The following is a 26719-nucleotide window of genomic DNA, read 5'->3' as shown; positions in this document are numbered from 1 at the left end:
ATGAGCGGGATGATCTGGAGCAATCAGAGAAAAGCCCCCCCCCCCTTACTCCCCCCTTTTTCTGTATGCAGAAGAGCCGTGGTGAATACTGTACACGGCGCGAGGCGAGGCTTCGGGGGTTTACTATTAAATCAACAGCTCACCGCAGGTCTATTAGTGCCATCATATTACTGCCAGGCTGCGGTGATGAGGCCTCATTTTGGCGTTGTCGGCAGAGGAGGCTGTGATTAAGGCCTCGCGGATCCTGAAGCGAAAATCTTGCTGCTTTTGTTGAAAGCGATCTTCAATTTTGGCGCTTTATCGCAGAACCTATTTTATATTTCATTATTTTATTATTTATTTTTTTGCATAATGATTCAAAAAACACTGAAAGATTATTTTGTCCGTCTGTATAGAATAAAGAAGCTTCTGTTCTGGGCAACTTCTACTATTTTTACAGAGCCCATATGACCTTCAGCCTAGTTTTAATTTAACAACGTGTGATACGTTTTAAACATGCTTAAAATGAAGGGCCTGATCTACCACCACCCCCTGCCCTCTGAATGTGTTAAAGGAGAACTCTGGTGTAAAATGGACTTTGGGTGTATTTATTAAAACGTGATAAAAAGTTCTTACCTTTGTTGAAAAGCCCACCTCCGCTCTCCTGCAGCATTCGGAGATCTAGTATTTTGTGCACTTCGCCCAAACAGGCTTTTAAGAAGAGTGAGACGAGGCATTTTTTTGCCCCTGCAGATAAATCTCTTTTTTCACTGCAATTCAGGCTCAAAATAGCTGAACACTTCATTGGTAGAATCTGGAGAGCCCTGACGTTTAAAACGAGGCATTTAGAACTTTAAAACGGCACAAGACGTTTATTAAAGGAGAACTCCGGTGTAAAATGTACTTTTGTTGTAGTAAAACATGATAAAAAGTAGCACACCTCCGTTCTCCCACAGCGTTCCGAGATCCAGAAATTTTAACAGTTTGTCCAAACACCCTTCAGACTGGGTGATACGGGCATAATTTACCCCAATAAATCGCTTTTTCCACCGTTATCCAGCTCAAAGTAGCTCCACACCTCCTTGCTAGAATCCGGAGAGCCCTGACACTTAAAACGAGGCATTAATAACTTAAAAAGTGCTCAAGAAGCTTCTTAAACACCTCAGTTTACATCCTATAACGGAAGCCTCAGCTCCGAGCGCCGCCATTACTCCTGGTGGATCTCGGATCTCGGAACGCTGTGGGAGAGCGGAGGTGTGCTATTCATCAAAGGTTATTACTTTTTATCATGTTTTACTACAACAAAAGTCCAACAATTTATTAAGCTCTGAGATACAGAATTATGTTCACTTACAACTTAAACTTAAAATGCACTTAGTAGGGCATTTATTTTTTGCTCCTTAAAGAAAGTTAGTTGACATTGTTGTTGTGAGATCACTGATGTACGGCTCCAGGAACTAGCAGTTTCAGTGCTAACTATGATGATTTTGTTTTTTGGGTCATGCTACCTGAATCAGTGTATTTTATTTACCACAGACCTGGAATTGAGGCAATATGTGTGACAGTGAACAGCAAGGACACTACACGAAACAATACCTTTAAAACAGCATGCCATTTTCTATCATGTAATTTTTTATGGACTTTTCAGCAAGACTTAATTATAATAATCGACTCAAGCAGTTGAGAGGTCACTGATGGCCTGAGTCGTGCTACCCGAATCAGTGTGTTCTATCTATCACAGATATGAAACTGAGATACTGGGCTCTATCTTATACCCTGCGCACTAAGCATCGCAATGCTTATTGCTACCTTACATCTCGTCAGCATTCTATCGCCTGCGTCATTTAAATAAACAATAAACAATAGTAAATAAAATAACATTGCTGTTCCCGTAAATGACCTGCTCCTTCACAGCATGAATGAGCAGATCCGTTTCCTCTGCTTAGAAGCGCAGAAGCACTGCGCCATTAAAATACCAATCTGCCAAAGTCAGAGCACACCTGGCTCTTAAAAGGAATGTGAGGCAGGTGACGCCCTGATTGGTTTATTTCATGTTATGCCCAAAACACACCCATGGTTGACTAAGAGAATTAGTACAGTACATGCCTTTTGTGCATTTCAACACAAGCAAGGTATACTTTTCCTGTCGTTATGATAGCAAAGACACACTGACACGGCCTAAATCAAGCTGCATGGTGCACTATTGATGGCTTACCTATGGATTTTCCATACATTTTTCAACAAGAACAAAAAACACATTCTGCATTCAGTTTGTCTTCAATAAAATAAAATCATTGTACAAAATAATGGAAAAAGGAATATTGTTGGAAATAATAAATATATATAAATAAAGTGAATGTGCTTTGGCTTATTAAAGAAAGGTAATCGACTCAAGTTGTTGTGAACACACTGGACAATCGTACATCTATAAAGACCACGACAATGACCTGATAGATTCTGAGGTCATGTTACCCGAATCAGATTATTCTCTCCACCCCAGGCCTGGAATTGAGAAAACGTGTGTTACAGTGAACAGCAAGAACACCACATGAAACAGCACGTTTGGGGAAAAATCATTAGGATTAGAGCCGTGCTCTCGCGCACTCACAATGGCCGGAGCGCGGGGGTCGTTGTGGCGCCTCCGGGCTTCACCTTGATTTGGAATAACGGCGCTGATCCAATCCAAATCAAAAAACCATTGTGATGCAAAGATGCATCACACCGGAACCCTCTCAACGGCGCGTTCTGAATGAAGCGCCATGCCGTTTAGCCCCGGACGAGGGAGAGATAATGGAGGGGACGTCTTCAATATGCATAATCCGTCTTCTCCTCGTTCGAGGCCCGTGGAACGAAACGACTCGGGCCTTTAAGGTCTTTTCTAATCCGTCCATTATAGCAGCCCCCAGGAGCCGGACGGCCGCGGTGAACCTGCCCATTGTTCCGGCCAGTCCTGTTCCCTTCGGGCTACATCTGCAGAGGAACGGGAGCATGAAAGGGTCAGGCTTCATTTGCAAATTGAGCCATGTCTCCTCGGAGATCACCTGCGGGCACACACCGGTGTCTTTTTGCACGTTCTTCCACCAGGTACAGGGTGGAGCATAAGGGGGAAGATGGGGACCTAATCTTCATTAATTGGACATTGCACCAGTAAGAGCAGAGTGTGAAGGTTAAAGGTCAGTTAGCAGGGTAAGAGCACAGTTTTGCTCAAAATATTGCAACACACACAGCATTATGGGAGACATACCAGAGTTCAAAAGAGGACAAATTGTTGGTGCACGTCTTGCTGGCGCATCTGTGACCAAGACAGCAAGTCTTTGTGATGTAGCAAGAGCCACGGTATCCAGGGTAATGTCAGCATACCACCAAGAAGGACCAACCACATCCAACAGGATTAACTGTGGATGCAGGAGAAAGCTGTCTGAAAGGGATGTTCGGGTGCTAACCCGGATTGTATCCAAAAACATAAAACCACAGAATTCAATGTGCACCTCAACTCTCCTGTTTCCACCAGAACTGTCCGTCACCACAATAAATTATTGTGGTCTAAAACCAGGTGTTTCAGTTTTATTGTCCAACCCCTGTAGATATTATAATTCATTAAATAGATGTATTATACACAGAGTGATAAATTTTAAGTGTTTATTTAACACCAGCAGATGATCAGCATGTCTCTCTAAACTAGTGCTGGACGATATGGCCAAAATTTATATCACGATATATTCCTTAAATTTCGGTCGATACGATATAATTTCGATATTGATATAAATACTTTGAAGGCCTCAGAAAACTGCTAAGAAGCCCTGCAATCCCTTTTATTCTTTGTGAACAAATTTAACAGATTAAAACAAGTGTTTCAACTAGGATATAGAATACAAGAAGCCTTTTATAAACATAAAAGCAACAAGATTTTCTTTTAGCTAACGCCAGTAAAAAACGCCTGTCCGTGATTCTAATACATATCGATATACCACAAAACTGATATCACCGTTATTTAAACATTTCTTATCGCGATAAATACCGATATCGAATTATTGTCCAGGCCTACTCTAAACCATCACTGATTGGTGGAAACTTCACACTAGACCTCAAGCAGTTTGGACTGTGTGTCTCTCCACTCTTCCTCCAGACTCTTCTTCCTTAATTTACAAATGAAATGTAAAATTTACTGATGATCAGTGATGGTTTGGAGAGTCATGCTGATCATCTGCTGGTGTTGATCCACTGTGTTTTATTATCAAGTCTAAAGTCAGTGCAGTTTTGTTTTCCCACAAAATCTTACAGCACTTCATGCTTCCATCTGCTGACAACTTTTATGGAGATGCGGATTTCATTTTCCAGCAGGATTTGGCACACTGCCCACACTGCAAAAGTACAAAAGTACCAATTGAGATACTGATTTTTTTTTTATTATTTTTTTTATGAACTATAGGGACAAAAGTATTTGGACACCTGCCCTCTCTACTGTTCACTACTGGGAGGGAGTTCTACTACATTTTCTATGAGATTCATTGCTGTGAGGATTTGATTGCCGTTGGTGACAAGAGTTACTCTGCTTTCAGGTTTATTTCGAATGTACGACTTTAAAGCTTGTTGTATGTTGGAAATGCTGTACGATTTCGAGTGTTTTTTTGTTCATTTATTTCTGTCTTTTATGTCAAGGCTGTATGGCTGAGGTTGTTCAGCCTGTGCATGTGACCACAATCTCACTAGCTTTAAACAAAGCCGGCCTGTTTGGTAAAAAAAAGAACCCACTTGTAAAAAAAGTGTAATGCTGAGTCTTGTTTGTGCTTTGCCAAAAAAACACTTGAACATGTGGCAAAAGGTTTTATGCTCAGATGAGTCCAATATTGACCATTTTGGACTGAATTCCAAGTGTCATGTTTGGTGAAAACTAAACACAGCACACCACCAACAATACACCATACCTACTGTGAATCTTGCTGATGTTTGGCACATCCTCGATTTGACTTTTTTTTTAAGGAGAAAATATTTAGTTTGGTTGTAAACACAGAAAATAGCTGAAAAAAAGATTAGATTATTGAATAAATGGGCTAACTCACTTTTTTAAATTTTGAGAAAATTTACCATTCTGTCACAAATCTTCCATGTCTCAATAAATAAAGGAATTTATGCTAAGTTGGGAAAATATGTTGTTGTTTTTTTTTAGTACAATGGAGGTCAGTGTAACATTTATCAGGTAGTTTGTTAGCTATTTAAGGTTCAATTCAAAAATAAAAAAAAGGAATTTACTAAACTAAACAAAACTTAACTAAAAAGATAAACGTTTTTCATTTCTGAAACTGAGTTTTATAAAAAATGAAAACTAAAATGCGCCTTTATACAATTTTAAAGAAACTCTAATGGATTAATTCAACCTACTTTTATTACAATATTGAAAAAGATAATTGGAAAAAACTCTTTCTTCTTCAAATTAAGGCTATAAGAAAATTGCATTGATAAAAACTGACAAATGTTACACTGGCCAATGGACATATCTTTAATATTGTGGAATAAAAATAATACAAATAAGTGTTTGTTATTTATTAAAAAATCGAGCGTAATGTTCTATTATTCACTGGCTGTGATGAAGCGAATGTGTGTAAGCTGCAGGTACGTGATGATGAAGCTGAAGTGTGGGTTTCTATCAGAGCTCTGGAACATTAACAGGGTTAAGAGGGAGGAAATGGTGAAGCACGGTCAGATCCTCCAAATGAAGCGTACGCTGGATCTAATAACAGCACTGTGATTCTTCAGCATGAGGGAAATGGGTCCGGCTGCTCTGAGTCATATGCGGTTGAAGTGCGAGTGGGTGCACAATGTTTTCTTTCAGAAATAAACCCCCCCTGTCTGTCTTATGAGTGTGAGGATGAAAATAACCCTCAATATACAGGAAAGAACACCAGACAATCAAAGTATTTTACTGCATGATTGAGATATATTATAATATATATATACAATATAATGTATAGATAAATGGACATTTCAGGCAGATATGTATAGTAAATCACTGTAGGTGTGGTCTGATTAGACACTGTGCACTGTGCATTACACCCAGCGCAAGTTGAGTCACAATGCTCATTGCTATCTTGCACCCAGTGAACAGTCTATTCTCACGCCTTCCACCCTTGTTGTTTAAAAAGTGTCTGGTGTGGTGGTCTGGAAGTGAGGTGTGTTCAGGTAAATTTCTGGTGTATTGCTATCTCGGCAACAGAAAACACAGGTGCGACACTGACTCATAAAAACCCTAAACAGACAACGATCAGACGTCCATTGCTATCTTGGCAACACAGGTGTGCCACCACACTCATCACACCTCTGCACCTCAAGCTCTGCACCATGAAAATAGCAATCTGCCAAAGTCAGAGCGCACATGGTTTTTAAAAGTAATGGCAAGTGAATTGGTTTATGTCACATTACACCCAAACCACACCCACGATTAATTAAGAGAATTAGTACATGAATTTTGCGTGTTTCAAGACGTGCAAGACTTACTTTTCTCATTGTTATGATAGCAAAGACACACTGACACACCCTAAATCAAGCTGCATGGTGTGTTGTTGACGGCTCGCCTATAGATCCCTAAAAAAGGTTCCCAGAGGTCTTGCCACAAGATAGACCGTCTTACACCCCACAAACAGTCTAATAGCAGTCTAATAGCAATGCGCCAAAGTCAGAGTGCACCTGGCTCTTAAAAGGAAAGGCAAGTGACACTCTGATTGGTTTATGTCACATTACACCCAAACCACACCCATGATTAATTAAGAGAATTAGTACATGAATTTTGCGTGCAAGGCTTACTTTTCCTGTTGTTATGATAGCAAAGACACACTGACACTCCCTAAATCAATGCTCATTGCTATCTTACACCCCACAAACTGTCTATTTTCATGCCTTCCACCTGCATTGATGGACTGATGGACGTTGTGCTCTGTAAATGAGGTGTGTTCAGATAAATTTCTGGCGTATTGCTATCTTTGCAACAGAAAGCACAGGTGCACCACTGACTGATTTAAACCTAGACAACAGTTAACAATCAGATGTTCAATGCTATCTTGGCAACACAGGCACACCACCACACTCAATGGAGGGTGCCTGATTGGCCACCTTCACAGTGTGAATGAGTAGATCAATTTCCTCTGTTGAGAAGCGCAGAAGCGCTGCATCATTAAAATAGCAATCCACCAAAGTCAGAGCTCAGTAATGGCAAGTGACACTATGATTGGTTTATTTCATGTTATGTCCAAAACACACCCATGATTGTTTAAGAGGATTAATACATGACTTACGCGTGCTTCGAGATGTGCAAGGCTTACTTTTCCTGTCGTTATGATAGCAAAGACACACTGACACGCCCTAAATCAAGCTGCACAGTGCGCCTATAGATCCCTAAAATAGTTCCCAAAATAGTCTTTAGGAGGGGGTGCATCATTGAACTGAGAGAAGCAAATTGGATATTTCCAGAAATGAATAAGTAACATGTTAATGGATAAATTTTTCACATGAAGATTTTATAGGAGAATGAAAAGTATAAAGATAATGCCAAGTATCTTTGGAGCATTTCTATTGGACCATTTCAAATTATATACACAAAAAATCACCAAAAACGGCATGCATGCAGTGTGAGCGTGAGCGGTGCCCAAGCACCGTACAAGATGATGTCAGTGATACGACATTCCTGTAAACAAGCATGGCGGTGTTATGCCCAATTCAGCGCTGCTGTCAGAAAAAATCTGACATATTTGTAAGTAAGTTAAAGCTGATTATCTCTGCTTTTATCAAGAAGACGCTTTCAAGAGAGGGTGCTTTGCATGGCGGGGGTGCTGAATTCAGCACAACACCAGCAAGCACACTAAGCAGTGAGTAATTAGGTAAGCGTGCTCGGGCACGGACTGTTTAAACTTAGTGTGAGTGCAGGTCAGCGGGGGAGTGGGGAGGGGGTAGAGGGCAGAATCGTGCTCCAGCACGGCTTCATAGTAGAAGGCTCCTCCCTCTGCTGAAGCTTAGAAAATATATTTTCCTTTTTTTCAGGTTTTTATGGTAGACCGAGTGTAGCTTCTCTTCTTGGAAAAGTGTTTTAGACATTAAAACCAATTTATTGTTCATTTATCATACTTATCTTACATGTTTGATTAGCAGAAGTGTAGCCATGGTTTGCTAGACTTACCATCTAAATGAGTAAATGATAAAATTGATTTCATAAAATCTGAATTTTGGTGCTCACAATGTTTGTGATATGAACCTATTGACTCTTCGCCATATATATATATATATATATATATATATATATATATATATATATATATATATATATATATCCGTGCCATTCAAAGCCAGAGCAAGCTAAGGTAGATGTGATATTTCAGTAATGGTAAAATATGCTTTGTTCTTCTGTAGTCGTTCCTGTTTTTTTCTGAGGGTCCATTAAAATTAATCATTCGAATGATGAGGCCCTGATAAAAAAAAAAACCTGTAAGACCCCTCTAGAAGAACAATCATGGACCTCATCCTTAGAAAACAATGGCTTATATTAGGTCAGCCGAGACGTGGTTTGGATTCGTGGAGGACCCTCGACCCCTCTTTCAGATGAGAGTTTTTTTCATCGGTGCCCTGACACTCAGGCCCTAAAACATCTTCAACAATAAAAGATAGGAATTCAATTATTCATGAGGCCGTCGCTGTACGTTCAGAGCACACGCATGCTTCCTTTTACCTGTATGAAGATGAATTATGGTGTAGTGATCCTGTGAAAGACATGGAGCGTAGACTATGCTAATAGAGCCACTTCAGCTTCACAATAAAACTCAGACTTCTGGAGAGGAGAGCAGGAGAGAAGCCTGAACTCATTCATTATAGCTGGATCCATAGGCTACCTCTTGGCCAGCTTTGGTAAATTGCTATTTTTATATGTGAATAATCAGAAAAGACTGGCCAATTTATTAGAAACACCTAATTGCACCTTACAGTAACCCTAAAAAAAACAAAATGCCAAGACGCCTTATCCAACCTTAATACAGCACCATTAGCATGCTGTCTACCAGCTATGTCTAATAACAATATAGCAGCATTAGCACGTCGGCTACCAGCATCATACAAACATCCCTACAGCAATGTTAGCACACCAGCTACTGGCCTCATCCAATGTCAGCATGATACAGCATGATTAGCATGCTAGCTCCCAGCATCATTCACATCCTTACTACTGCTCCAATGTCGCTACAGCAGCATTAGCACACCAGTTAATGGCTTCATCCAACATTACTAATGCTTTATTAGCATGTCAGCTAGCAGCCTTGAGCAATATCACTAATGCATTAGCACTATTAGCATGCTGGCTACCAGTCTTGTCCAACACCGATACTGCAGCATTAGCTCATTGGCTAATGGCCTCACCCAATCTACCATTTACCATCATCCTCCAACAGCCCTATAGTGATGCTAGCACACCAGCTACTGGCCTCATCCAACATCAATACAGCAGCATTAGCATGACATCTTTAGCATCCTTCAACAACCCTATAGTGATGCTAGCACACCGGCTACTAGCCTTATCCAGCACTGATACAGCAGCATTGATTAACATTGATTAATCATAGAATACTATTGTAAATATGTTATCTATTTTGATTAATATCACTAATTCCAATTCCAGTGTGTGGACATTCTTAGTAATTAAAACTGTTAAAAAATGATGCAATTGAATTATTATGTGATTATATTATCAATATGTCAGGGGCAATAATATGGTCTCAATCTAAATTATTTCTGGAATAATAAAATAATAAAACAACAGTGTTTATTTAATGTTCTTAAGAAGATGCCATCCACCATGGCTACCTCAGCATTAGCACACTTAGGATACTGACTTTATCCAAAATTGCTACTTAAAAAAAACATATATACAGCTCTGTAAAAAAAAGATGGCACTTGATGAGTTTCTTTGATTTTACCAAATTGAACTGCTTGAAAGATAAAGGATAGAGTTATCCAAGAGCAGTGTGTAAGACTGGTGGAGAGGAACATGCCAAGATGCATTAAAAACAGGGTTAAACAGGGTTATTCCACCAAATATTAATTTCTGATCTCTTAAATCTTTATGAAAATGAACTTGTTTTCTACATTTCTCGTTTTCTAAATAGCAAGAAATGTTATCCAATGTTGTCCAACAACAATGTTCATTTTACTCAAACGTATAGCTATAAATAGCAATTCAGAAACTGACGTTTTTTTGTCATGTAGAAATGAAATGAAGAAGCTCAGGCCACATCTGCTTAGGGTTTCTCCATGCCCAAATACCCCCCTTAAACACCCCCCCCCCCCCCCTGCTCCTCCCTGTGGGCTCGCCTGAGAGCCCTTGGTGATTATGGTGAGGCTGGAGTAAAGCGCGAGCGCGTTTCAATTGGCTGGAGCCTCGGAGTCGTCACTGCTATTAATCCATCCCTCCGTCTTGTTTGGACAGTATATAAACAGACAGGGCGCTCGAGCTGTCTCCGCGAGCGAGCCGCCCAGTAACATCATCACCGCTACGCTTCATCTGGTGGGGGAGGGAGGTGGTGGTGGTGCTGGTGGTGGTGCTGATGGTGGTGGGAGGCGGGGGGATGGAGGGATGTTGACGTTTGGCGTTTGGGTTTTGGGTTCTGAAGGCTTAGGCTGAAGCTGACGGCGGACATGAAGAAGAACCGGCTCGGTTCAGAAGAGATGACCCAACAGAATCACCTGTTGCATCGAAGAAAAGGGTACAGGGTGAGTCCGAACTGAATCAACTGAATCATCCAATGAATGAATGAATCATCCACTGAATCAGCTCGCAGCGTCAGTTAGGGCTAATCGAGACCCCCAACGCCCATCACGATTGGGATGAAGATGGGCATGTTGGAGATTTAGATTATCATAGGCGTGTCAGGGTGATCCAGACTTATGAATTTGAGTTTGCTTTGATCTTTACGTCGAATGAATCGAATTCTGAACATTCACAGCCTTTATCAGTGTTTTGATGTTTTCCATCAAAAATATCTGCTTGTTGCGTTGGTTTGTTTGGGGTTCAAACCCTTTATTCTGCTTATAACTGGGGATCCAACCTGGGCTGAGGCGTGAAAGCTGGAGCTTGAGGTGCTAAAGGCCCTTTTTAGCAGCTCAAACTTTTCGTGCAACAGGTGGTAAGTTCGTTTGGCCGGAAGAAGAGCGAATGGCGGATGGCATTGGGCGGATTTTCAGCACCAGCGTAGTGGACAGCTCCCTCAGCTCAGGCTTGGCTATTTGCTTTTGCTATTCAACCGCTTTAATACGTCCAATTTAAACGGAACTTCCAAATATTTAAAGTCAATCTCTATCTTTATTAGGACAAATGTTGGTTAGTGTATATCTCTGATATGTCATCTACTCTCTTTTCTGCTTGGTTTTGCCAAAGATCAAAGCTGTAAGCTCTGACAGAAGCTGTTTTGCTGTTTGCCATATAACTATAGAGATTTTAGAGAGTACAGTTCAAACGTCCCAAACATTTAAGGATAATTTCCTTGATTAAGACAAACGTTGGCCACTATATATCTATGCTATGTCACCTGCTCTCTTTTCTGCTTGATTTTGCCAAAGATCAAAACTATAGGCATTGGTTGAAGATGGACAGAACACATTTTATACAATTAAGCTTAAATGTGTATATCTGTGCTATGTCATCTACACTATTTTTTGCTTGGTTTTGCCAAATATCAAAGCTATAGGCAATGGTTGAAGATGGACAGATGGAAGATGTTTTATACAATTTAGTTTAAATGTCCAACATTTAAGGCTAATAATATGCTTGATTAGGACACATGTTTGCCAGTGTAAATCTCTGATATGTCATTTTCTCTCTTTTCTAATTGTTTTTGCCAAATATCAAAGCTGTTGGCATTACCAAAAGATAGACAGAAGATGTTTGGCTGTTTGCTACAAAAAAACTGAGTTCAGTTCCAATTCAAACAAAACGTCCATATATTTAAGAGTAATTCCCATGATTAAGACAAACGTTGGTCAATTTATATCTCTGCTATGTCATCTTCTCTCTTTTCTGCTTGGTTTTGGCAGAAGTTGGGAAAAATGTGTTTTGCTGATTGCTTAAGAGAACTATAGAGATTTCAGAGAGTACAGTTCAAACATCCTAAAATTAAAGAATACATTTCTTGACTAGGAGAACCTTCGGCAATGTATATCTCTGCTATGACATTTTTTTTCCAAAAATCAAAGCTGTAGGCATTGGCAGAACATCTTTTGCAGCTTGCTATAGAGAACTACAGAGATTTTAGAGATTTTCGTTGAAACGTCCCAACATTTAAGGCTAATTTCATTGACTAGTACAAATAGTTGCCAGTTTATATCTCTACTATGTCATCTGCTCTCTTTTCTGTTTGGTTTTGCCAAAGATCAAAGCTATAGGCATTGGTTGAAGATGGACAGATGAAAAATGTTTTATACAGTTGAGCTTAAACGTCCAACATTTAAGAATAGATATTTTCTTGACTGAGACAAACATTTGCCAGTGTATATCTCTGCTATTAGCTCCCAGTTCTGCTTGGTTTTGCCAAAGATCAAAGCTATGTGCATTGGGTGAATATGTGCAGAAGATGTTTTATGCAGTCTAGCTTAAAACAACCAACATTTAAGGCTAATTATTTCCTTGATAAGGACAAACATTTGCCAGTGTAAATCTGTACTATGTCATCTGCACTCTTTTCTGCTTGGTTTTGCCAAAGATCAAAGCTATATGCATTGGCTGAAGATGTGCAGAAGATGTTTTATACAGTCTAGCTTTAAACATCCAATATTTAAAGCTAATATCCTTGAAAATATCCTTTAAATGCACACATTTCACCTATATGAAACTATAATCTGCCTTCTCTTTCTGTTCCTCATGGTTTTGCCAAAGCCCAAGGTTGGTAGACACTGTAAACAAATGTGTCACCCCTCCTAAAATAATTAAAATAATTAAAAGCATTGGCCTAGAATATTTTTTTTTGTTTGTTATATATTTTAACCCATATTTCTAGCACTCTCTCATTTCCTGAGATGCTGACGACCATCTGCTCCAGCAAACACCAAACCCAAAACATCTAAAGTGCTGTTTTACTGCCTATTTCAGGTAGTGGCAGGTGTGCCAGCTAGGACCCACCAACCCAAAGCGCCAAGCAGCTGTGTGTGGTTCCGGCGCTGCAGCTGCAGCCAGCAGGTAAGTTTTTCTTCCTCCATCCATCTATCCATCCATCCAGCCATCCATCCATCCATCCATCGCTACTGGAAGCTAATCATTAGCCACGTCCAAAAAGGCCCCCTTCCCCCATCTTCCTCCTCCACCTCCTCCTCCTCCACCTCCTCCACCCCCCACCTTCCCCTTCTGCTGCTTCAGCCCTGTTGCATAGCTACCAGCGCTGCCCATGAAACACAGCACAGATGAAGGACAATGATTAGCGTGTGTGTGTGAGCGTGTGTGAGTGTGTGTTCATGTGTGTGTGTGTGTGTGTGTGTGTGTGTGTGTGTGTCAGTCTGCATGTAAGGATGAATCGGATATCTTGTTGATCTGGGCTGGCCGTGCAGAAGATGCTCAGAATGGTAGGAGGGTGGTTTGTGCGGTGCCCACAGAGACGTCATGTTTGCTGTGTATTCAGTACACACACACACATATATATATATATGTATACACACACACACACACACATATATATATATATATACACACACACACACTGTGAAAATGGTGAGGAGGTGGCAGCACTCCAAAAAATGTGAGAAAAAAATGAATTTATTATCAGTCTCCTTCTCTCTCTCTCTCTCTCTCTCTCTCTTCCTTGTCTCCTCTATTCCTCTCTCCTATCTTTGCTTTCTCCTCCATCCTCTCTCTCCTCCCCCACTCCTGTCTTCTCTCAGCCTCTCTCTGCCTTTATCTCTCTCTCTCTCTCGCTCTCTTCCTCCCCCTCCTCTCTCTCTGTCTCTCTGCCCTCTTCTATCTTTCTCCTGCTCTCTCTCTTTCTCTCTCTCTCTCTCTCTCTCTCTCTCTCGCTCTGTCCCTCACCCTTTCACTTTACAGGAACAAAGGGGAAAGTGAATGTCAACAGGCTTCTGAGAGAGAGAGAGAGCGAGAGAGAGAGCGAGAGAGAGAGCGAGAGGGAGAAATGTGTGTGTACATATATATAATGATATATCAGAGACAAAAATAAATATTAATAGATTAATTAAATGTTTAATTATTGATTGATTAAATGAAAAAAAAACATTATGCCAGATAATTTCTCACTTATATAAAAAATTAACAATTCACATTTTTATTTTCTGTGTTTTTCCTTTTGCCTTTTAGAACTATTTTTGTTGATTTTTTAGCATATTAGCATAAGGACAGCAGTTGTGTATACATTAAAGTTACAGTTATATGTCAATATCATCGATATATTGCTTATTATTAACAAAACTAAAAGATAAGACTTTTCGTCTCTCATTTATTTTTGTTGCAACTGCCATCTAAACATATTAATAGATTCATTAAATGTTTAATTATGGATTGATTAAGGGTGCCAGATAATTTCTCAGTTTTTTTTAACAGACTGAAAATGTCTGTAAACTACAATTCATCTTGGCAGCTGAGAATATTTTCACATTTTACATTTTTACATATATTTTCTGGCTTTTTTTTTTTTGCCTTTTTACACTGTTTTAATTGATAGATCAGCATAAGGACAGTAATTGTGTTTACACTAAAGTAACATTTATATATCAATATCATTAATTTATTGCTTATTATTAACAAATCTAAAAAAAAATCGTTTTACATTTATTTTTGCAACTGTCATCTAAAAATATTAATAGATTAATTAAATGTTTAATTATTGATTGATTAAATGTAAAAACAGGGGCGCCAGATAATTTCTCTGTTTTTTTTTAACTGACTGAAAATGTCTATAAACTATCATTCATCTTTGCAGCAGAGCATATTTCCACATTTTTATTTATACATATATTTTCTGGCTTGTTTTGCCTTCATAAACTGCTTTTATTTGATATGTCAGCATAAGGACAGTAATTTATTTTTATTACAACTGTCATATAAAAAAATGTTAATAGATTAATTAAATGTTTAATTATGGATTGATTAAATGTTAAAAGAACAGGGTGAAACAGACTGAAATGTCTGTAAACTACAATTTATCTTGGCATCAGGGCATTTCAGTATGTTTAATTTTTACAGATATTTTTTTACTTTTTTTGCCATTATAGATATATATAATATAGATATATTAGCATAAGGACAGCAATTGTGTGTACAGTTACAGTTATATATCAATATTATCAATATAATGCTTATTATAATAGATTAATTAAATGTTAACTTATGGATTGATTACGTGTAAAAAAAAAACAGTGTGCCAGATAATTTCTTAGTTAAAAAAAAAAACATTTTGAAAATGTCTATAATCTATTCATCATGGCGGCAGGATATTTTTATTTTTAGATATATGTTCTGTTTTTTTTTTGCCTTTTTTGCCTGTATAAACTGTTACAAAACAAGTTACGGTTATACATAAATTTCATTGATATATTACTTATATTATTAACAAAGAAAAAAAATCGTTTCTCATTTATTTTTGTTACAACTATCATCTAAAAGCTTTTTAACAACTAATGAATTAATATACAATTATTGGAAATATTTGTAAACAAATATAAAAAAATAATAATATATGTTGGGGGGTCACATAATTCTCTTGAGTCCATAATCCATTTCCTTTTGCACTACCTGAAAGTGATATGATCTTTCAGAACAGGATTAGAAATCTGATTAAACATGCTTGCAGGAGAGCACTAACTGTAAGTTTTGTTTATTGTTGCAGATTCCTGCACTTACCACCATTGCTGAGACTGATCCAACAAGACAGAAGGTCTTTTTCTACCAACTGGAGAATCTTGCCCACAAATTTGCAATTTCTCAGTGTCAGAAGCAACGCTTAAAACACCTTCTTCATCTCAGAGAACCCCACAGACAGGGGGTAAGAAAACTAACACCATTATTGTACAAATTGTTTAATTGTCCAAAATCTACAGTTTAAAATGCTGTAGATCTACCGTCCTTCTTCTAATCTAACACATCTGATCATGAGACACTGATACGGCAACATTTCCATGTCTGGAGAACTTGAGCTTGGGAAAAAACACACCTGTATAAGTTGTGAGGTGATATCTTGTGAGTGAGATTGTCAGTGTGGGTAATAAAGGATCTTAAAGCTCTATGCTTCTTCATATGAGAATGGGGTATATTAAATTTAAGATCTTCAGGGTGGAATAGTATCAGTTATTTCATAATGCAATTATAGGCAGAGCTTGGATAGGCGGTAAGCTTTTTGGACCATTCCTATTGGTTCAGTCATTTAATGACTTTTTATTTAAAAAGACCTAATTCCTTACAAACAGTGGCATTTCCAAAACTTTTCGTATATCATGTCTCCTAATGTTTGCCATGTCTAGGCCTCACTTAAAACTATCATGATCCACCTTGCCTTGCCATGAGCACATTGACCAGTGTTCTGTAAAGCTCATTTACAAAACAGCAAAATTTACAACTCATAAAGATGTGGGCGTTCCCAGGTGGCCCCCTAAGGTAACCTCTCTTTCTGATCAATTTACATGCATCTGTCCCATGACTTTTGGCATGTCAGTGTTGGCATGTTCGGAACGGTAGCTCTAAAGGTAGATAATGAACACCTTAGATGAGCAACCACCTAGCAACAGCTTAGCAACCACTTAGAAACACCATAGCAAACAACATTGACACCATGGCAACAACCTAGCGACCACCTAGCAACTGCTTAGCAACACCTTAGCAACTGCCACAGACACCATAGCAACACCGTAGCAACCACCAGGGATCCATTTTAGCTGCGCAACCATCTGGTGTTTTCTTTAGGAAATGCACTTTTTTTTTGTTATAAACTTAACATTTTCCATTTGTGCGCCATAAAAAATTAAACCAAAGTGTAGCTTGTGGTGGTGACGTTACTTATATGAACATTGTGGATGTTTTTGTTCCATACCATGGTTGCCATTAGCAACAACGCAAATGCAAATCAACCAAGCCCATAATTACTACATATATGGGTTTAATAGGGAGCCTATAGTTTGCGAAAGTTTGATGTAAATTGATCAGTATGTAAAGTGTTATCTCAGGAAAGGATCCCTCAGGTATTATCTTGTGAATGAGAGTGAACAGTGTCCAGCATGTTTATTGGTAAGGTAATGTAAATTTTGGTGGTTGAAGTGAGTATATATTTTAAAAGTCTGATATAGTGGACGATATATTGCGGACAGGACCTGCAGTGGATGGTAATGATTGTGACCGGCAGCGTCTGGCTTAAATTGTCCATGTAATCAAACAAGTATCTGGCAAAAATCACACCGACATGCCACACACATATCCTACAGCATGGTGCAGTCAGTGTTCTTCAGCTTCAATGAGATGTGGCAAAAGTCATGGTACACACGGTACACATGGCACGTTTTTTTCTCTATTTTATGTGATATTTTCTTTTTTTTTTTTACAGATATTCCACAAAATCCGTCACCTTCTGAAGCCTGAAAGTCAGCCTGCAGCGCTGGGTGGAAGACTAGTGATTTTGTTGTGATACTGAACAAAAAGACCAACAACAAAACCCAGTCTGCCTCTCAGTGCCGGGTACAGCCCACCTATCAAAGCCGGGTCAGTGTGGAGAAGTTTGGACCTGCTGCTGCTACAAATGGGTAGCAAAGCAAAAGTTTTACTTTTTGGCAGTAGATGTAGGGCAAAAAGAAATCCATGTTTAATAAGAAAATAAAATTCTTTAAAATATTTTGTAATGTTAATATATTTGTTTTCTATTTTTTCTATGTTTAAATAAACATTTTAATGTGCCCAGTCTCTTAGATATAGCTGTTCATGTGATCATTCCTTAAGCTGTAAATGCTGTAAGCAGTCGACAAAGGAGTATGTAGTTTATGTACTAGTGCAGCTCAAAAAATTTAAATATCATTGAAAATTTACTTTATTTCAGTAATTCAGGTGAAAATGTAAAACTCATATATTATATAGATGTATTAAACACAGAGTCATCTATTTTAAGCGTTTAGTTCTTTTATTATTGATGATGATTTTGGCTTACAGCCAATGAGAACCCCCCCCCCCCCCCCCCCCCCCCAGAAAAACAGTGTCGCCAAAATGTTTAATATTATATAAGACCAATTGGTACTTTTGGCTACAGTGTGGGCAGTGTGCCAAGTCCTGCTGGAAAATGAAATCCACATCTCTATAAAAGTTGTCAGCAGAGTGAAGTACGAAGTGCTGTAAGATTTTGTGGGAAAACAAAACTGCACTGACTTTAGACTTGATAATAAAACACAGTGGATCACATGTCATCTGCTGATGTTGATCCACTGTGTTTTATTATCAAGTCTAAAGTCATTTTCCAGCAGGACTTGGCACACTGACCAAAGTACCAATTGGTATTATAAAATATTCTAATTTTCTAACACTGTTTTTTGGGTTTTCATTGGCTGTAAGTCACAATCATCAACAATAAAATAAATAAACACTTAAAATAGCTCACTCTGTGTTTAATACATCTATATAATATATGAGTTTCACATTGTAAAATGAATTACTGAAATAAAGTAACCTTTTTAATGATATTTTAATTTTTTTAACATACACATGGTATATAGACTATTATGCCTTAATTGTAACATTAGTTTCATTGAGTGGCCCAGCAGACTAGGGTGATGACACTATGGCACAAAGATCACTGCAGTTAGCTGATATATCAGAGCTGGGGATCTGGCACTTTCCTCCAGACACATTGTGATGCTGCCTAGTAATACTGTATAATTGGGGGCAGCTGGAAAAGAGGCGGAGTCTGACTCCACATGTATCGAAGGAGGTATATGCTGGTCCTCACCCGTCTAGTGTCAGCAGCAGTGCAAGAGGAAGGTGGGTTAACTGGTTTAGCTTAACTGGGAAAATAATTGGGTGAAAATTATTAAAGAAAATATTAAAAATAAATCAAATGGTATAGGTGGGTTCCAGGTGGGCATGGTAGGTTCTGAATGGGGTTTGTATGAGTATATGTTGTTGTTACTGGGACCCAGTTAGGCTTCCTAAAAGGGCCCCATTATTACAGCCCACCCAAATCACACTTGGATACCATCTAGACCACATGTACAGTGTGCAATCCAGAGTGCATGTTTAACCCCTTGTGGTCCCATCACTGATCCTGATGGGGATCCATCAGTGATATTTTTATGAGGCCAATGTGGAACTCGTGGTCAGAAATTTCTGATTCTCAGTTGGGCAAGCTGTGTGTAGTGTAGAGCTAGAGTTATTAGAATAGGGTTCATAAGGGACATCTTAGAATGACAAGAAACATGAGGACAATAACAAGGCTAACACCATAAACTCTGTTAGTAATCTGTTAGTAATCGCCACTGGCATTCAAAACTATGCTGTTGTAAGTATAATGATTAATTTAAACACAGTATAAGTGGTTTATAAGATTAGGAGTCTCTATTCTTTTGTTTCTCATGAAATAATAATACAGTATACAGCATTACATTTTAAAAGCCAATCCTGACAGCAAGCATGTGACCTTGGCTGTAACAGAATCTGCTGGCAGTGGCATCTGGCACTAATTACCGTACCGGTCAGCAGATTCTGAACCCATATGCATCATATATAGGCCCACCTAATCACTACTTTCTCAATTAATGTTAGTGAACTTTATAATTACTGATTTCATAATGTCCTATTTTCTATATGATATATGTGTTCATATTTAAACGTCATATTTAAACTCACTGAAATGTGTTTTTAGTTTTTAGTTAATTTGTATAGTGTCAGAAAGTTGGGTTCGCATCCTAGCTCATGGGTCTTCCAGCAGGACAATGACCCAAAACATACTTCAAAAAGCACCAAGAAACGGACTGAAACAAAGCGCTTTAGAGTTCTAAAGTGGTCAGCAATGAGTCCGGATCTTAATCCCATTGAACACTGGGGATATGTTAAAATAGCTGTTGGGAGAAGCACCCTTTAAATATGAAAGACCTGGAGCAGAAGAAGAGTGGCCCAAAGTCCCAGCTGAGACAGGTAAGAAGAATCTTGTTGATGGTTACAGGAAGCGTTTGAATTTAGTTATTTTCTCTATAAGGTGTGCAACTAAATATTAAGTTGATAGTGCCAATCATTTTGTCTGGCTCATTTTTGGAATTTTATCACTTTTAGCTTTTTTCTGCTTTTTTTTGTGTTGATCCAATGCACACACATGAAATAAATGTGTATACCAAAACATATGTAATTCCATTAATTTTCTGTGAGAAATTCTTCCTTTTCTGGACAAATTGGGTGTCAATCGGCCATGAATGTATATGCAGTAAAAAAAAAAAAAAAAAAAAAAAAAAAAAAAAAATATATATATATATATATATATATATATATATATATTTATTTACCTTAGATACATATGAAGACAATATGTGAAATCAACATTATAATTGCTGTACATGCGGCAAGAGTCTTCAGTTCATTAAAAATAAAACAGTATGAAGTTTGTGATGTCACTCATGGCAACGGTTACTTTCATAAAGGTGTGGGGTGGACAGGGAATTCTAAGCAGGCAGCTATGAAAAAGCCCACCCACCCCCATGTTCAAAATAAGTATATAAAATGTACAAAAAGTACTTTATAGATGAACATTCCTCTGTATGTGTAATTATGTGTTCATTCAGAGTTTAATATTTAAACATTTATTATTACATATTATATATATATATATATATATATATATATATATATATATATATTATACATATATGTCAATGTAAAAAAAACATTTTTATTTTGAAGCATTTTTATTGGCCCTTTAATACAATATAAAGAACAACTATCTATAATAAGAATAAATGACTAATATTTTTTGTGTGTGAACATAATATTATAATATATATGTAATGCTATCTATCTACCTATCTATATATCTATCTATCTGTCTGTATGTCTGTCTTTCTCTCTGTCTAGCTAAAATGAATTCATAAATAAATTACAAATATTTTTTTACTTAAAAATAAAAAGTAATTAGTTGCTCTAATACGTAAATTATGGCAAATTCTCTTATTTTATTATTATTATTTATTTATTTGATTATTTTTAAACACGCACTGGTGGAGTGTAGTTTTAAAAAGTCACACCGGGTGAATAATAACTATATTTAGCTCTTTAGTACTTTTTTTAACGGCTCGAGAACAAAAATAAAACCACAATTTCCATCAGAGCCCCGGCCAGGCGTCCGAATGCTTCCGGTGCATTGTGGGAGACGTATTTCGTTCTGTATTTCGGTCCGTTTTCTTACGTTCAAAGAGTATAGGTTGGGAACTACAGCGCCCACAATTCCGAGCGGCGTCGGTAAACATAGATCTGTCAAACAGCAGCGACGCCATTTTGGTAACAGGCTTAAAATGGCAGGAGGCGACGGGCAGAGCGGGAGGTCGGTGGAAGATTTGAGGCGTAGAGTCGGAGCGGAGCGCTGCCTGGCCGCGGCGGTTTGAGCGGGGAGTCGCGGGGGAGCGGGCGGGCCGCGTGCCGGTAAAGATGGACATCACGACGGCGGTGTTTAACGCGGCGAGAGACGGCAAGCTGAAACTTATCCAGAAGTTACTGAGCAACAAGAGCCCGGAGGAGCTGGAGGCGCTGGCGGAGGAGAAGACGCAGGGGGGCACGCCGCTGCTCATCGCCTCGCGCTACGGCCACCTGGAGGTGGTGGACTACCTGCTGGAGTACTGTAAGGCCAACGTGGAGCTCGGCGGCTCCGTCAACTTCGACGGCGAGACGATCGAGGGCGCCCCGCCGCTGTGGGCGGCCTCCGCCGCGGGCCACCTGCCGGTGGTGAAGACGCTGCTGAAGCACGGAGCCTCGGTAAATAACACCACCCTCACTAACTCCACCCCCCTGCGCGCTGCCTGCTTCGACGGGCACCTGGAGATCGTGCGCTACCTCGTGGAGCATCATGCAGACATGGAGGTTGCCAACCGCCACGGGCACACGTGCTTGATGATCTCCTGCTATAAGGGGCACCGAGAAATCGCCAAGTTTCTCCTGGAGAAAGGGGCTGATGTTAACCGCAAGAGTGTAAAGGGCAACACGGCCTTGCATGACTGTGCCGAGTCTGGGAGCCTGGACATCATGAAGATGCTGCTAAAGTGCAGCGCCCGCATGGAGAGAGATGGGTACGGGATGACCCCTCTTCTGGCTGCCAGCGTCACAGGTCACACCAACATAGTGGAGTACCTGGTGCACCAGCCTAGAGCATCTCGGGAGGAGCGGGTTGACGCCCTGGAGCTTCTGGGGGCCACCTTCGTAGACAAGAAGCGGGACCTCCTCGGTGCCATGCGCTACTGGAGGAGGGCCATGGAGCTTCGCCAAGCCGGGGATCGCGTAAGCTTCCTGGGCAAACCACCACCAGGACCCCCTGTTCCTGCATACGACTGTGCTCGAGAGGTGGGCACATCGGAGGAGCTGGAGGCCCTCATCACGGACCCGGATGAAATGAGGATGCAGGCGCTCCTGGTGAGGGAGCGCATCCTGGGGCCTTCACATCCTGACACCTCCTATTACATCCGGTACAGGGGGGCGGTGTACGCAGACTCTGGCAACTTCGAGCGCTGCATCAGCTTGTGGAAGTACGCCCTGGACATGCAGCAGAGTAACCTGGACCCGCTCAGCCCCATGACGGCCAGCAGCTTCCTGTCCTTCGCTGAGCTCTTCTCATTTGTGCTTCAAGACCGGGCGAAAGGTGCTCTGGCGACACGAGTCACCTTCCAGGACTTGATGGGCGTCTTGTCCAAGGGCGTCCGAGAGGTGGAGCGAGCCGTGGCGCAGCGAGACAGCCCTCCGGAGGCGCCGCAGTTCACCAAGGCCCTCTCTATCATTCTGCACCTTGTTTACCTGCTGGAGAAGCTGGAGTGCACCCCAGCGCAGGAGCACCAGAAGAAGCAAACTGTGTATCGCCTGCTGAAGCTGAACCCCAGGGGCAGAAACAACTTTACACCACTGCACATGGCTGTGGACAAGGACACCACCTCAGTTGGGCGCTACCCGGTGGGGCGCTTCCCCTCGCTGGCTGTGGCTGGGCTTCTTCTTGAGTGTGGCGCTGACGTGGACTCGAGAGACTGCGACAACAACACCCCTCTCCACGTGGCGGCGTCCAACAGCTGCCCAGAGATCATGGCGCAGCTCATCAACTCGGGGGCACACTTCGATGCCACCAACGCCGGCCGCAAGACGGCGTACGAGCTGCTGGAGGAGCAGGGCGGTGGGAGACACGCACTGCACCCCCTGAACTACATCACCTTGCAGTGTTTGGCTGCCCGAGCTGTGGAGCGACACAGACTGCCGTACAAGGGGCTCATCTCGGAGGAAATGGAGGCCTTTATCGAGCTGCACTGACACTGTTTGTCTTTTTTATCCCTTTTTCTTGTGTTCCTTCCTTCTGATCATCCCATCTTTACCTCCCTACCCTTTTTTTCTTCATCTTTTTCTTTTTATCACTGCAAACCCAACCTAAAGCCTCCTCCTCCTTCTCCACCCGCAGGGCCTCCATCCCTCTTTCTCTCACACTTTGCTCAGGCCTTAGTTTAAATCACAGCAATAATCCCAAGCAAGCTACTAATCGCAAATAAGGAGGAAAGATTTGTACTTTCAGCAGCTGATGTGTGTGTATGAGTGTATGAGTGTGTTTACATGAGTGTGAGTGAGTATGTGTGTGCTTTTTTCCTCTATGCCTGCCTGTCTGCCTTTAAGGGCTTGTTGAAAAGGGAAAACAGCCGAACTCAAGACACTTTGATGTGCTAGAATCCTATTCACTGTAGCCACAATGGGAAAAAGACTTCGGGTTTAATTCAGGCTTCTATAATTATCTTATTTTTTTTTGTTGTTTGCTTTTTTTGCTACCATTTTATTCCTTTTACGAGCAGGATGTGAACAAGTTTTTTGACATGTCTGTCTGTTTGTGTTTGTTTATAATAGTTGAATTTTTGAGCAGTGAGGTTGTGGTGAGGCTTGTTCTGAGGTTTATGACAAGGTTTATAAAAAACTGCTTCTTTTATTTCTTTATAAGAACAAAAGAAATACTTTGGAAAAATTAATTGCATGAGTGTAAGACAGAAGAATGAGGAGTGGCACAGTTAGATCTTTTTAAACAGCACTTCAATCCTGGTTCAGGAGTACCACAGCCCTGCAGGTTCTAGAGTTTCCACTAATTACAGTGCAGCACCTGATCCAGCTAATGTACTAAAACTGATGAGCGCTTGCTGAGGTGAGCTGGGTGTGTTGGCAGCAGGGAAACACTAAAACAAGCAGGACAGTGGTGCTACAGGACCAAGATTGGGAACTACTGCTCTAACTGATCACCAGGGCTCTTCAGATGATCTATAGTTTATCTTTGGCTGTGTTCAGACTGACAGATCTAATCAGATATTTTTTTTAACACGTATACAGATTAAGATAATAAAAAGTATGGAAGCCCATTCCTGTCAACTAAAATTAACAGCATTTTTTTTTCTTATTACGTAAACTGCTATTTCATTATTTCGAGATACTCATAATGAGGCATCAAGTCATTATTTTGAGATATTAAGTCATTATTTTGAAATAATAAGTCATTATATCAAGATAGCAAGTGTGTTTGCTTTTTAAAAAAAAAAAAGTTTTTCATCGCAAAATAATGACTTAACATGACAAAATAATGAGAGTCTCTCACTAGTGACTTACTATCTCAAAATTATGCAATAGCATAATAAAAAAAATGTGTGTGTGTTTTTTTTTTTTAAGGTGGCGTGGAATGGGCTGCCATTTAAAAAAAAATGTATGCATGTAAAATGTTTTTTTTTTTTTTTGTATCCACATGTATCCAGGTAAGTTTTAAAAGACACATGAAATCCTATTTTTGCAAATCTGATTCAAACCACATTTAGAAGTGGCTTTGAGAAATTGATGTCTCAGTTAAACAGAAGTGCACGGGTAAAAAAAAAACAAACAACCTTGATACCACAGCATTTTGGACATTACAGATACATTTGTGATTTCCAAATAAAAGAAATCATTTGATAAAGAGGTAATCTCATCAAATCTGGTTTAAAAAAAAATATCTGATTTGCCTGCAGTCTGAACACGTCCTTAGATCAAATACCAGATCCACTGCTGTTGATGTCTGTAGAGTAAGTAAAGCATTAGTGCATTTTTTTTTCTTCCCTCTCTGAATCCCATTCTTTTACCAGAACCTTTCAGAAACAGTTTCAGAGTTTCTGAACTTTTTGAACTTCCCTTTTTCCTTTATATTGTGTTCAATATCAAAAAGCATCAGGCCTACAGGCTGATACGCCTCTCGTGCCAAATATAGTACTAGCCTTACATTTCTGTCTGTACTTAATGATGCGTTTGGCTTTTAGTTAAAGCGCTAGGTGCTCACTCCCTGCTTCCTCCTTTCCTCCTTTTGATGGGAAGAGTTGAACTGGGTGATGCTAATGGGGCTAACAATTAACAATGAGTGAATGAGTGAAAGAAAGCTAGTGTTGCCGCCATGCTGGTAAGCTGGTGATGTCATATTAGATAGCTGCAAACATACATTCGCTTAATTGTTTGTTGGGTTGTTTATTTATAGCTAAACATGCATTAGCATGGTCTGGTTTAAATTGTCTCGTGTGTGTGTGTATGTGTGTGTGAGTGGGGGAGTGATGCTGGGACAGGGTTTTATTATTATTTTTTAAAAGCCTCTCAAACATATGCGCAGTGTTTTGCACTTCGTTTACAACGTGTTTAATTTTCTCTTCTCTGTTTAGAAGAGCAAAAGTGACTGTTCTTTCTGTTTTTATTTAATTATTTTTCTTTATCTTCCCTCCTTTGTGAATTGACTGTAAAACGTTTAAGACACAGCACTTTACCCAAAAGTACGAACGACAACAGCAGCTGTATTTGTTTGTTGGCTGCGGACTCTTTCTCTCTCTCTTCAATATCTATGCAGTTTTTTCTTTTTTTTTTTAATCATTACCAGAGGTGGATTCAGAGCGACTGACTTTGGCAACCCAGGTTGCCAGCTACACCTATGCCTCTCAGTCTTACTTCTGACTGTCGTTTTTTGGTTGTTTTTATTGTTTTTGATGGACTGTTCTCCATTATATCAGCTTTTCTCTCCTGCTGGTTTCTCTGCAGAATCCGAACTCTGAACAAAAACAAGCACTTTGAAACATGCTAACACTACTTAGCCTCTAAAACCGGAGACGCTTTCTCTCAGTAACTACAGCTGAACTGATTTAATTTAAAAGCGTTTAATTTCAGGACAGAAACGTGTTTGGAGATGCCTGAATAAAATTCACGTATCCCATCCGAATGCCTGTGTGTGGAGATTCTGTTGTGTGTGTGTGTGTGTGTGTGTGTGTGTGTGTGTGTTTGTCGTTCTCGTGCGCACTCAGTAACGTGTATGCTGTCAGGCTGGAATGCTGAAGTTGTGTAATCCCTCGGGGAGAAGTTTCAGGAACTTTCCGTTCAGGTTTGACTGCATACAGCCCGTGTTCCTGTGGTAAATATACAGGTTTGGTGAATGAGTGTTTCCAGTATTTCATAGTGTTTGATAGTTACAGTTTAGGACAGGAGTTTATAAACTGCAGTGCTGGTTCAGGTAATTGTTCTCAGGGTTCGTACGGTCATAAAAAAAAACAT

General features: G+C 39.8%; 1 protein-coding gene and 1 long non-coding RNA gene across 2 annotated transcripts; both read left to right on the top strand.

Moving 5' to 3' along the window:
- The first annotated feature begins 13089 nt into the window (after positions 1-13089).
- Positions 13090-17891, top strand: LOC125801729 (uncharacterized). The gene is made up of 3 exons (XR_007438906.1): positions 13090-13177; positions 15828-15983; positions 17532-17891. It is a non-coding gene; the product is annotated as an uncharacterized LOC125801729 (long non-coding RNA).
- Positions 17892-21258: 3367 nt separating this feature from the next.
- On the top strand, positions 21259-26390 carry fem1a (fem-1 homolog a). The gene has a single exon (XM_007237612.4). The coding sequence runs from the start codon at positions 21599-21601 to the stop codon at positions 23450-23452; it is 1854 nt and encodes a 617-aa protein (XP_007237674.3). The 5' UTR covers positions 21259-21598; the 3' UTR covers positions 23453-26390.
- The last annotated feature ends 329 nt before the right edge of the window (positions 26391-26719 follow it).

Source organism: Astyanax mexicanus, chromosome 4 (assembly GCF_023375975.1).
Source record: "Astyanax mexicanus isolate ESR-SI-001 chromosome 4, AstMex3_surface, whole genome shotgun sequence".
Classification (NCBI taxonomy): domain Eukaryota; kingdom Metazoa; phylum Chordata; class Actinopteri; order Characiformes; family Acestrorhamphidae; genus Astyanax; species Astyanax mexicanus.
Note: the sequence above shows the minus strand (reverse complement) of the source record. Positions and strands in the feature narration are given on the sequence as shown.

Excerpts from the sequence above, each read along its gene's own strand:
- fem1a (XM_007237612.4), top strand. The coding sequence starts at position 21,599 with ATGGACATCACGACGGCGGTGTTTAACGCGGCGAGAGACGGCAAGCTG.